Source organism: Haliaeetus leucocephalus, unplaced genomic scaffold, assembly GCF_000737465.1.
Source record: "Haliaeetus leucocephalus isolate CR32 unplaced genomic scaffold, Haliaeetus_leucocephalus-4.0 Scaffold566, whole genome shotgun sequence".
In the NCBI taxonomy this organism is placed as follows: Eukaryota; Metazoa; Chordata; class Aves; order Accipitriformes; family Accipitridae; genus Haliaeetus; species Haliaeetus leucocephalus.
In genome coordinates this window covers 2,722,213-2,735,548 of record NW_010973002.1, presented here as the reverse complement: position 1 = coordinate 2,735,548, position 13,336 = coordinate 2,722,213, and the positions used below count along the sequence as shown (strand labels likewise).

Sequence of the window (13,336 nt, the reverse complement as noted above, 5' to 3'; positions counted from 1 at the left end):
ACTGAATTTTTTTTTTTTTTTTTTAAACAAATGATGGTGTTGAAACCCTCAGAAAATCTGAGGCTATGTTTTTTTTACCCACCTTACTCCCATCAGCCAGCAGCTAGAAGTGCTCTACTATATTTTTCCCCGGTAAGTCTGTAGTACTCCTGGCTGGTGGCTGATCAAATTTTAATTTTTTTTAAAAAAATAAAATGCTCAAGAACTATTAGCTTTATAAAGTATACAAAATACCAAAAAAAAAAAAAAGCAAAAAAGGAACAATTTCTCATTGAGGTACTAAATGCCTGAGGTAGTTTAGTAAAATGCATATTTATCTTTTTATGCCCTGGCCAACACCATTCAACACTTCCCTTAGGTTATTCATGGCAGTGTTATGTAAAAATGCAACCAAATTCTTTTTAAAAAATGCCACTTGTTTCAACATTGGGACTAACACTTAAACTCTGGTCAATACCCTTGCTCTAACCCTAGCCCACCCGCAATCCCACCCTCCAAATGTGTTTCTTCTTTTACAACTGGACCTATAAGAGCAATGCCTTTTCTTTTTTTTTTTTTTTTTTTTTTTTTTTTTTTTTTTTTTTTTTAACCAGTGAACTCAGAAGAGAAAGCTTCATTAAACCAAGTTCTAAAATTGTTGGGGAATAATAAGAACAATAAAAAAGACTAACGAGTTTATGTTAAATTGTGAGAATAGAACAAAAGGGAAGTGAAGGGGTCCTTATTTTAAAGCTGGGTTTCAAAAGTTTGAGAGAGCCTAAAGAATACATTCTCAGAGACAGCGTTCAACGGTTGCCTGGTCCTCAAACAGGTGATTGGCTTGGTGGATCTTCTGCATATAACTTCAACAGGTGCTCACCACCCGTCTCTCTGTCGCACAGTCTGTCTTTGGTCTGGCATCTGTCTCTGATGGGCCATTTCCTAAACCTTTATTTTCGTCTTGGCTGAGGCTGTCCGCTTTGCAATGTTTTTTGCTGTTGCTGCTGCCTTCTTACCTGAGCCAGTATTTCCTGAATTTTTCTCTGAGCAAGCTGAAAAACAAAGCAGAAGAAACAATCCATCAAGATGTCATGCTGCAGTGACTGCTGTTTACAACTGACTATAGATGCTACTGGGATTAAGAAAATCTGGAATAACTAAATTCCTAGTAGTGACAAGATTACTCACTAGTTAAAATACACTTGGGTTAGTCATTATGTACAACTTCAATTTTTAATTTTTTGTCTTTTTCCCACCTACTACAACTACCTGCATGGTCAGTTTTCACATCTGTAATATAGAAAGCATGAGCATAGGAAGATGACTACCAACATTAAGACTATTGAAGCTACAGGCTACTTTCATTTTACTCCTCTGGAGACACAAATGTTTTATAAGAACCACTGTCTTAATAGAGAGTGGACAATTTTTTTTATACACCAGGGAATCCAGAAGGTCAGACTTACAGGACTTACCAGCCCTCCCATCTCCTTTCTGAACTAGAAGTCACCTGTAGCGAAGTATCAAAAGGAATTGGTCTGAACTAAGAGTTAAGTGAGGGAAGGAATCTTGTGATCCTTTTCTTTCTGATATTAAATCAACAGATTGGGTGATGCGGACAAATTGCATATATAGGTGCAGTTCTTGCCAGGTACTATGAGATGGCTTGTACCTCCCTTCCATCTGAATTTCAGTCCAATCACAACCTGGGTTTTCTTTCGCTTTGAAAGTTTTAGCAATGCCAGAGCCTACATATATTGATAGGAGAATTTAAGGAGATAGTTTTACATATGTAACAGTGCAATATTGTTATAAATCTCTCACAGGCATGAGGAAAGTTTATTGCAGCAAGACAACTAGAGGAGCCTGGCAAGCAGTGCTTTCTATATCCTGAAAAAAAGTCTTCCGTCCCTTGACTCTGCACTTGAATATAAAACAGACTATGGAAACATCAAGGTAATACAGAAATTCATTCCAGTCCTCTTACCTGGCATGCATAGAAGTGACCAGTTATTTTCACAACCACCTGATCATTTTCATCAGGTGTCTGGTCACGAGGGACTACAACTTCTGCACTTGTCAAGTTTTGAAGCTCGTTTACCTATAAATAGATAGAAGTTGTCAGAAAATCTTAAACAAATATCCCACAACCCCCAAGCCTCAAAGATACTGCTGACCACAGAAACATCATCCTCTAAGTTATGTTTAAAAAAAGAAACTCACTAACAGAAGCATCTTTGTGCAGCAGTGTGCACTCCACAAGATGAGCCTCTTATGTCTCTAACATAAATTAGCACCAAGTTATCTAGGTTTGTAGAAGTGTTTTAAAGACTAAATACAACACAGAGAAGGTGTTAAATACATTACTTAAAAAAGCAAATAGATACCACAGTATTTACAGTTGAGTTTACAAGTTTAAAGTCAGAAACCTCATGCAACATATAATGTAGGGAAGAAAAAAAAAAAGGTCAAAGTATTTTTACATTTTTCCTTGAAAAACCTCCACAAGATGGAGAACTCCAAACAGAACAATGAGAAGTGTCCAAATTATGTTCAGTAGCCTATCAGCTTCCATAGTGTTATAAGTAGATGTATGGTTAGAGTCTCTGTCCCATTTACATCCATTTTATTTTAGAAATGCATAGCATTATTTAATAAAAAATACTCTAAATGAACAACTTTTCAGAGATGTTTGTCCTTAAACTTCTTACCAATCAAGTAACGAAAGAGGTCACGCTGCCTCCTGACACTTAACTTCAAGATCCCATTGCACTCAAGGATGGAGACCCAAGACTGAACCATTTCTTTGCAAGTATCTGCTAGCTCCTGACTTACAGCCATATGAAAATACTAGAGTACCAGCACCTTTTCAGGACTGAACAATCCTAGTGATGTTATTTTATGCAACAAACTGAGCCAAAGAAATTACATCAATTAAGTTGAAGCAAATTTTTTTTTTTCTTTTTGTAATATTGAGGTCTGAACATGTCTTAATTTCCTACCACTTATTTAGAAATTATGCTTTCACTCAGTTTTGGCCAGAAATGCCACCTTTGGACACATTAGATCTGATTTTAATTAAATAAGATTAGTGAAATCTTTTTGCAAAATCTGGCATAAGCTAAGGTTCACAGAAGCAGGTCTTTAGTGGGAATGTATTCGTTCTAAATGGAAGAGCTACATTTCTATTAATAAAAGTCCTGCAGATCTGACTGGGACTATTGATTTTTGTTAGTTTTGTTTTGTTTTTTAAGATTAAATATATCATACTATGAGATTGGCTTCTCTTGACTCCACACTAGAAGAAAGGAAAGCTTAACAAGTACAGCTAAGAAAATAGCACCTGCTTTAATGTAACTTCAGACGATTAGCTGTTAGCTAAATGTTTAAGCCTTATACATATATACACACTGAAATAAGAAACTTAACTGAACAACACTACAAGTTTTATTTCAGCTACTTACTGTCTTGCCTCCTTTACCAATAACTCTACCAGCAGCATAGGATGGCACTTTTATATGAGCCTCAAGTTTCACTTCTTCTTTAGGTCCAAAGAAATTTTCTTCTTTAAGTTTTCCATAGATTCTCCCTTGAGCCTGCAAAAATGCTTTCAGTTAGAGAATGTGCTTATTGAAACCTAGTTAACTTCAAGAAATTCCACAGACAGGAGAATTCTCGGTACACAACCCTGACAAAACGTTTTTCCCTAATAAATACAGTAACTATTTTTCTAAAAGAAGTCTTTGTACCAAACTAAGAAGCACAGCTGTCCAACTTTAAAGATTCCATGACAAACCAGGGAATCACGGAGCAATTTAACAGAGATTATTATTCTTCTGCTTTTCAGTAGAAATACTGCTTTTAAAAGAAACTATTGCATCTCTGTAAAAGAGTGGTAGAGAGAAGAACTGTCTGGCTGAAGCATTTTTTATTACACCCAGAAGCACAGAATGTCATTAATTGGCTCCGAAACCTATCTTTTTAAGGACGCTAAAAAAAAAAAGCCACCCCTACAACAAGTCATGGGATAAAGACCCCAATTAGAGCAAGCGGCTTACTTTCAAAATCCATTACAACATATTGTTTAAAAATAAATAAATCTGGGCTTGCTCAATTTTCTAAAGTGAAAAAATCAAACTAGCTAGATCTAAATAGCACCATGGGAACAGTATTACTCTGACCAGCACACAGTTCCCTTTTCTGGGGAACATGCAAGTGCCAGGTAGCAAGAAGAATGTCCACTGAGACTAAGCTCATGAATCTTGCTGATTTTTAAACACATTCTTTTCCTTATTCCCTGCCATTCATCAGTGAATTCTTGAGAAATGGTAACCAGATTTTCTACTCTGTATCTCCTAGAGGAATCAAAAGAACATTTCTATTGAGATACTGAAGAGACATGCTCTGTGAAGACCACAAACCTAGGACCACAAAGCCTTTCCAGTTCAGATTCTTTACCACCTTTAAATCACCCTCACCAGCCCTATCACTGCGTACATGCTAAATCCAACCATCTTACAGGCCACCACTGTAATGGAATATGAAAAGTCCAAAAAGATTGCATGATGTGATAATTATGTTAAATAGTGGCAGCTTATTTTATCTTATTTCTGGCTCATGTCCTAAAAGCCTACTCAAGTTCATGCTACTCTAGAATGGGTAAGATGAAAGACATTTTGTGACCTTGGAGCTGAAAGTACTCAGTATTTTGAGGAAGTCAGACTCCACCTGAAGAGTATGGAAAAATCTGTAGTGCATAGCTTTGACCTAGATGGGATACTGCAGGTTGTGGTACCCTGTCACAGAGGACAAAAGCTATCATCTTTCCAGTGAAACAAAAGACAACAAAAAAGCCATACAAAAACTCAGTACAACTACCATGTTCTGGCAACATCAACAGCCCTAGAATCAGAGATTCCTACTCCAGGAAAATACTTCAAAAGGTTTTGCCAAAAGCAGATGCAATACTACTCCCAGCTATCATCTTGAACTAGAGATTTTAAAACTATTTCCAAATTTGTTAGAGACAGACAGTAGCCAGCATAGCCCTTTTTATTTCAATAGCAATGCTTTTCATGTGCATAACACCTTGACAACCTGCATAGACTGCAGGGCTTATTGGAAGAGGTACTATAGGAAAAAAGCATGCACTTCTGCTGAATTATAAAGCAAAGTGGGATGCTGACTTTTTAAAAGATAGTAATGTATTTCCAACATCCCAAATCTCAGCTCTTGAAAAAGTCTTTAAGGAAAGGAAATAACCTAACTGGGCTGCAGCTCCTTCACGGTAAAATTCCTGAAATATATTGTCTACACTAGATTCCACTTCACTCGCACATGTCCCCTACCCAAGGCAACATGATCATCTCTGAATATTGGTGTCACGGGTATGCCTAAACTCTAGGGAGCACTGCAGCAGAGGCTGTAAACAGTGGTATATTCTCTTCCCATTGCCTTACTAATAAATAGCCCTGCATACCACAACATCCTCAGGCTACTACTGCAGCTGAGGAAGACAGGGGTGCAGCCACTGCAGCTACCACGGACATGAATCACAAGCAGCAGAACACAATGTAGTAGGGAAAGGATGCTAAACTCACAGGCTCTGGGATGATGCCACCTCTCCAAGAGCTGGTTACTCATATGAGCAGCAGCTATTCCCTCTTCAAGTTGTTGTGCACCCAGATTACATTCTTGGTGCTTAACAAGCAATAGCCTATGCTCAAAGATAAAGAAGACCCTTCTTAAACAGAGCTTAAGGACAGAATTAATGAAGCTTGGCCCTGACTGTAAGGCATGCTTCAGGTCAACATTGGTGATAAAAGAAAGGACTGAACTCTCCCTCTGCCCATCTCGGTCAAGAAGGCATTGTTCAAAGAGTAGTAAAAGACTACAAGGGCTGGAGCTGAAGGAAGCCCCAAGGGATAACTCCTCTCCTTCACAAGACCAGCATACTCAGGAGCATCACCTGTGCTAGCACATTGATCCCTCTTTGCAAGCAGAAGCCCAAGTGTAGAGAAGTGGCTGACTGATGCGGTTTTAACCAATGTATGGGGTGCAGAAAAGGGAGACTTTCCTCCTTGGATGATCCAGGTTGGGAGAAGAGCTGGCAAAAGAACTCTGTGGGACTTCACGTCTATCTTGGGGAGGAAGCCTGAGGACAAGCCTTTGCCTACATGAAAAGTCAGGGTAAGGGACACCCAAATCTACTTCAGCCTGCTACTACTTGAAGGTAAGTTCACTGAAATCTGATGGAAAGAAAAGGTAGCCAGAATCTGACCTTGTGCTGATCCCAGATCACAAGAGCACCCTACATGTTGAACATGCCATGTGGCCAAGCCCACATGCATGCAGAAAACCTCAAGGAGGCAAAGCTTCTGAATTATGCTTTGCCTTCAACAGCTTCTCTAAAGTATATGCTAACTGAGCAATAATCCCAAATCCATTTAGTTCGCTATTTGCACTCCAAAATACCTGCCCAGATACTTCTCCAGAATTCCTAAAGGCTTTAATGAAACTGATTCTAGATATGCCTGAAGTTTGTGCACTTCCTTCTTGCAAGATGCCCTGAAGCAAAAATACAAAGACAAAAAACAAGAACAGGCAAGAGAACAATGCCAGGGCATGAACTCTCAAGTGACTTTCTACCTGCTCTGGACCTCATCTGCGATGAGGCCAGGCTGCTGCACTGAGCTGTCTGCATCACTCCTAACGTCGTCAACTCCTTTGGGGGTAACTAGATTTATCCCTTGGCACTTCAGACAGAAGGCCACTCCAGAACTCAATTTGAAAACAAATGAGATAAATCATGTTGAGTATCTCCTTGTAGTTGTAGTGGAAATACAATTAGAAATCTTGCATTTATCTGTAGAGCTACCCAAAAAGCATTTTCCATTTGGCCTGCAACAGTAACCTGGGAAGACTCAGTCTCTCATCTTGTCAGCTTTGTTATTTCAATTAAACACACTAAACTGTTGCATGTATTAAGACAGGCTAGAAAGACTGAACTATTGTGCTCGTAGATAAAAGAGAAAATTAGGAATGTAATATGGCCATATTTTCATGCTAGACTTGATTCTAACTTACATGAAACTCCCACCAGTTTTCAGGTGACCAGAATGTGGCCTGTGATAGTACTGTATTACTTTTACTCATATGAGATACCTTTTGGCAAAAGGAAAGAAAAAGTGAAGTGTTTACTAAAATTCTGAATAAAATGGTGCTTGGAACCAAGTGTTTTATTTTCAATATTGTCCCTTACAGTCCAAAGGCTACTACAGACTGACAAGTTTTTATATGTTGTACCTTGAACTGAGCTTCTGGAGGTCCAGTGATGATAACCATTCTCAGCTTGGCATCTGGTCCTTCAGCAGGAGCAATCTGGAATGGATAAACATAGCTTTTGGTAGCTATCTTTTGAAGGAATAGTTTAAAGCCTCCTCCTCCCCATTTCAGTCTCACATTCTGTTCAAGAGTGAAAAATTATTCGTTACAGCAGCAGCATTACACTTCAGTCATGACAGGTTTGTTCTCTTTAAAGTGCATTAATTAGCTGTAATGAAATACAGATAAATTGACTAAACCATAAGCAAATTTACTTCTGAAAATTAAAAGCATAGCTACTCATCCACATATGGTGAAATCCCACAAGGTATTTTCATGTGGCTATGAGTGATGTAGGACATGTAGCCTTCAAAAAGACAAGTATGGTTAATAGACCAAGATTCTCTTCCCTACCCACTAACTTAAATATTCTTTCTAACAAGTTTTGCTCATTAGCAAAAGTTTGTGTCCATCCCCCTGAAAACAGAAGATCACTTTACTGTTTTAACTAATCAGATCCAAAAACATTCCTCTATACTGGACAATGAGTTCGCAGTTTCCAAGGGGTTTGTATCTACAGACATTTATTTGTATGACCCAAATAAAAATTAAGCTCCACCAGAGCTGAGACAGAGACGCCTGTAGGGTCTTTAGCAGTTCATGTCACCACAAAAGTAAGATTTCTGTGGGTGTTGTTCTCAGACTCCAGTGGCATTAAATAATTCAAACTAGCCTCTGACATTCTGGATGAATCTTTTGTTTATCACAACTGACATCTCCATTGTTGCATCTACTATTACATAGCTGCTGTTGAATGGGCAATATATTAAACACTACAGGATTTCATCTTAGCTGTTGGCATAGGGATGTTATTCATATTTAACAGCTGTAGTTTATTTCAGACAAATTACCAGTCACCATGCATCATTTTCACTAAAGAATTTTGCTAACAAAAGTTTATGTAATTATTCATATTGTACCCTAAGATGGAGAAGACATTGCATACTAGATATCTGGTTTGCATATTTATTTTTCATATGATTTCTGCATTCCAACTGGCTATATCTAAAGATACACATTCATTTTACAGCAGTACATGTATATGACATGACGTTGTGGTAAAGGCAAGCACAGATTAAATCCATTCATTCTTTGGAACACATATTTTAGAGGGGCAAAATTTCAAGGCACATTTGGAGGCAGCTGACTTAACAGAGCTTAGCCTGATAATTGCCGTTCATGTAAAAAGGACATTGTAGTTTGCCTCTCAATCACCTCATGTTTTCTTAGCGAACACCAGCGCCATTATTGAAATTTCAGGGAAAATATTTTCCATCAAGCCTTCATTACATCTTGCATGTGTTTAAGTGTTCTGGGACATTTTTTGCTTTGCTTTTATCTTAGAATGTCCTTTTCTCAGCAGCTTAAGTAAAAGATGGCCGAGGGCTGTGAAAGAAACATGTACTAACTAACATTTCAATGTCTGAAGGGGCAACCTAAGAGACTTCAGTGTTAATTTTGGCTGTCTGGTCTTGGAAGAAGTTACATACATATAAATAGTATCCAAGTGGTGAATTTTTAACTTCTGAGAGAAATAGCTTTACATTCCTAACTGGAAAACAACCAGTCTTCCATATGCCATCACAAGCTGACAACTTCATACACCTAAAACCTGTAACGCTCATCCCAACTCCTTCAGAGACAGGAAGGGCTGCTCTGAGAATAATTCATAACCAAGGAGATACTAATGGTTCCCAGCAGGTCCCAGCACTGTAGTACAGGGTGGGCAGCAGACAGCCCAGAAATCTCTGCCTGGCTCCTTTGCTGAATAATTCCATCTGCTGGAGCCCCACGCTGACCCTTCATTACCAAGCAATGACCCCCAGCACAGGGACACAACCTGAGCACATCAACAGCCACGTGCACCTCTGAAGTGACAGGCTGGGCACCGCAGCCTTGTGCAGAACCCCCGTGCATCTGCAGTTTATTTAGTCTTGCTTCTTGGCTAACAAGTTTCATCAGATCTACAAAGCTCAGCACAAGCACGAAGATGATGCATGGAGATGTAAAATGTTTTCATCTAGAATAATCTACAGCACAACTCAAAACAAGTTCAGTGTCATGCACAAAGACTTTATGTCCTCCACAAAGTACGATTACTACAGCCTGGCAAGATAAAAGTTAGTTAGGCAGCACTCCCTCCAACTCTTAGCTAAAAGCACAGATTCCTTGATGATTCCCAATTTATTATTTTGCTTAGAAGTTATGATAAAGAGCAGGTGGTCAGCACAAGGGAAGTTCGGAAGTTTTGAATAATTTACTACTGTCATATTTAACACTTTCACACAGAAGCAAGTGTGCTGCTCCGTATTGTTCTGTCAGATTACAGGTGAAGTTGCATTTTTGTTTTAGTTGATAAGCATACATGCAACTTCCTAATTTAGCAAGCATACTTTATAACTGTACAGTTCTGTTAAGATTTAATCCTATTTTAACAAAAATAGTCTTTACTTTATTATTACTAAAGGAACAAAAGACCAGAGCTTTCACAAACTTTTAACTGAAATTCAATTAATACAGATATGTTAAATGTGTTGGGTAGAGGGGTGCCAGCTAGTAGAGGAAGCCTGAGGCCACAGCTAGCCAGATGCGTGAGAAACATGGGAAACTCCCTTTCCACTAAACTGTCTTCCAAGGACCAACTAAAGAACTAGTTTGGACGTGTTCTTGGAGGTCCAGGTTATTTCACATTTCTCTCTCCACCTAGCAATACCTTCCATATACCACTTAATCTTTAGATACAAACCATGGGAATGGGGAGAGAAAGAGGAAATACATGTGATACATCACACCTCCATGCAAGACAGATTTGATAAAGAAAAATCAACACCTCTCACTTTCTTTTATTCAATTTTTCCCCTAAAAATATGATTATTAATGCTCTAATGTAAACCATGTGGGTAGTATAACAACTATTTAATGTACTGCTCAATAGAGGATGGAACTGGGCAGTGTGCCAGTTGGTTGACTGGCCAGTAAATGGTTTGGCATTCGGCAAACCACACACAAGATTCACTCACCAGGGTCCCCCAATTATTTTGTTCTGCACACTTAGATGAACACCTTCCAAGCCAAGCCCAGCCTAACTGGCTTCACCAAGCTCAAGTCAGCATAGCCAACTCCTGCCTCTCTGCCCCTGACCTTTGGCAGATCCCTGCCATAGCACTCAATAAACAGGCCACATCATCTGAGTCAAAAAAGAACTGAGAAGAAAACATTTGGTTCATCTCTGCAGGAAAATGTTAATCTAACATCACAAAACAAAGCTACACACTATAATTTTTTTTCTTTTTTTTTACTTCTTAAATTTAGGCCCAAACATTATCTTTACAGTATAGAGTAGCAGAACTGGCTATTTACAAGAAAAAAAGCTCAAGCCTCTAGAGAAGATACTTGTGGTTGCAACAGCATTAGTAGCAGAAACCCAAGGCCTTACTACCACTGCAATTGGTACTAACCGCTACAGACAGCCAAGGAGAATTTCACCAAACTGACTAAAATTCAAACTTAAGCTTCCATTAGGTCAACCTCTGAAACCGTCTTGTTCTTAGCTACATTGAGGCAGTCAACAAACAGCTGGATGTTAAAGAACTGCCCAACCCCAGGAGCCTGGAGTACGTGGATGATTTTAACACACCAATGCTTCAGCATGGAGATGTCAGAGCTTGACAGCCCAGACTGATCCATCTAGAACAGAGCAAGAGCAGCCACAGCAGTAGGAGACTTCACCTGTGCTGTTTTTAGAAGGGGAATTTACCTCACCAATTTTCACTTTACCAAAAGCAAAAAGAAAGCCTTTAAGCACTGCATCATTAAGACTTAAGTCTGTTTCTAAGAAATGGAGACCACCAAAGTAGTTTTCTTTGCAGCTTATATTTCACACCTCGGGAGACGTTTGAAAACATGCTTCTAATTTTCTTGTCTCAAGGAAGATTAAAAGATGATTTATAAACAAATGTACCATTTATCACATCACATTCTAAGTATGGAGTGGGGGAGGACATTCACAAAAACACGGCTTGTGCAAACTTGCTGCAAGTGTCATGTAGAATAGACAGAAAGTTAGTCAGTGTAATAATACCTTAATAGATGCCCCTGCAAAACGAGAAAGTTGTTTGATGTGCTGTCCCTGCTTGCCAATAATAGCTCCAACTGCCAAGGCTGGGATGAACAGATGAACAGTCTCAGACTCGGGCTGTTGCTGTGGGGAAGAAGGAAATATGCAGTGAATGTTTTTGAACATTACGAATCAGACTGACAGGAAAACGGGTATGGAACAGGCATGCATGGAAATGAGGGGAAAATCTTATGATGCCCTGTGATGTCTGAATATTAAGGGTCTGGCTTTTTCTGGGAATCACAAAAGTCACACAACATGAAAGAACAGTTTGAGCCAAAAGAGGATTCTTTCATCTTTTATAAAATACTTGCAATTTTAGTGCTTCAAGTTTTAAAAAACAATTGAGGTGTTGCTTCTTTGCAAGGCTTTCATTCTTACCTGTCACTGTCTGGATTCTCTTCCACATGCAAGACTGCAGATGAGGCTGCTACAAGCAGAAGGGCTACAGCCTGAGCAGGCAAACTCTTTCTAGTTTTCCTAGTTATTTTCTTTCATTTTAGATTGTGCTGAGAGCAGCACAAAAACCCTCAGAGTTACATGTATGCTACAATTTCCTTTATGTGGGAGTGATCTGGAATGATAGCCAGCTTGAAAACTGCCAGCGATTCCTCCTGTGTAACATTATGCAACAGTTGGAGCCTTGGCAGCAGACCTCAAGCAGGCTAGTAAATTAAACGCCAGATTAGGTGTTCTTAAAAGCAAGAGGACCCTAACATTGCACCCACTGGATAATCAGGCACCACTGCAGCTTCCAACTGCTTTCAAGCAGACACCCCAGCTGGAAAGCACAACATAGCACTTGAGATCCTCTCTACGTGCTGCACAGTGATGATTGAACCGCAGGTTACATATGCCACAGTAAACCATAGCTATTTTACCAGTCTCAGAAGAGCTCGTCTCGCACTACTGGAGCACCGCCAAGTACCCACTACGCTACCATACCATTAATCCATCCACTTACGTCAGGGTTACTTCTCAAAAGCATTTCACACAAGCCTTTCTTCGAACTACAAGGTATTTAAAAACACACACGCGTACACACCCCCCCCTTTTAAAGCATTTCTTCCTCTGTAGCCCTCTTATGTATTTTCAAAATTTGTACAAAGCCAACAAGCCCTTTTCCCTCAGAGGTGTTCGAAGACAATGCACCATCCTCATCCTCACTTTCTCTGTGCCCACCATGCAGATCAGCCCAAGCACCAGTGAGCCAAGCGCATGGGACCAACTGTGCTCATTTAGCTTTGCTCACTTGCATATGTTGGTAGGGATACAGACCCACATATGGAAGCTCACCAAAGCAGCTTTTTCTGGGATATTTTCAGAAAGAGATATGCTATATGAACACAAAGCAAAAAGCAGCTGCAATCCTAAGAAAGCTATCTCCATTTATTTTTAAGTTTCAGTAACTTCTTTCAAGGGGAAACAAAGTCCCAGTGCATTAACTGTAAACAAAACAGAACAAAATGCTTGTTTCCAAGTTTTAGGACTTTATTTTTGGTAAACACAAGTCAACTGTAACCTCAGGGGAAACAAATTCCAGGCACAGCTCCATGTACCAGGTGAAGAAACCCCAAAATAGGATATTGAGAATAGAAACACATTCCGCAGTCACTTTACGTGATCACAACAGTTACACAATTTACCCTGTGTTTTCACATGTACAAGGCATCAGGATTCACAGTCAGTTTATGCTGGTTTAAGCCCACGTTTTCCCTGGACGCAGGTTGCAGCCCTCCACGCCTAGCCTCCCCACTGCCCTGCATGCTCTGAGGCCAGCAGGATCACAGATCCAGCTGATTTTTAAGGCAGGCAATGGGTCCCTGACCCGAATAATCAGGGAGCCACACAAGTGGT

General features: G+C 39.5%; 1 protein-coding gene across 3 annotated transcripts in view; it reads right to left on the bottom strand.

The window, feature by feature from the left end:
• Window positions 1–560: 560 nt before the first annotated feature.
• Window positions 561–13,336, bottom strand: part of IGF2BP3 (insulin-like growth factor 2 mRNA binding protein 3) — a 116,906-nt gene continuing 104,130 nt past the window's right edge. For 2 of the 3 annotated variants that reach the window (XM_010577605.1, XM_010577607.1), the window contains 5 exons: window positions 11,444–11,563; window positions 7,285–7,359; window positions 3,444–3,575; window positions 1,967–2,080; window positions 561–1,031 (listed from right to left, as the gene is read on the bottom strand). In XM_010577605.1, the coding sequence (XP_010575907.1) occupies window positions 930–1,031; window positions 1,967–2,080; window positions 3,444–3,575; window positions 7,285–7,359; window positions 11,444–11,563 (543 nt within the window). In that variant the 3' untranslated portion in view covers window positions 561–929. The remainder of the gene's footprint in view (window positions 1,032–1,966; window positions 2,081–3,443; window positions 3,576–7,284; window positions 7,360–11,443; window positions 11,564–13,336) is intronic. The other variant, XM_010577606.1, reaches the window with a different exon arrangement.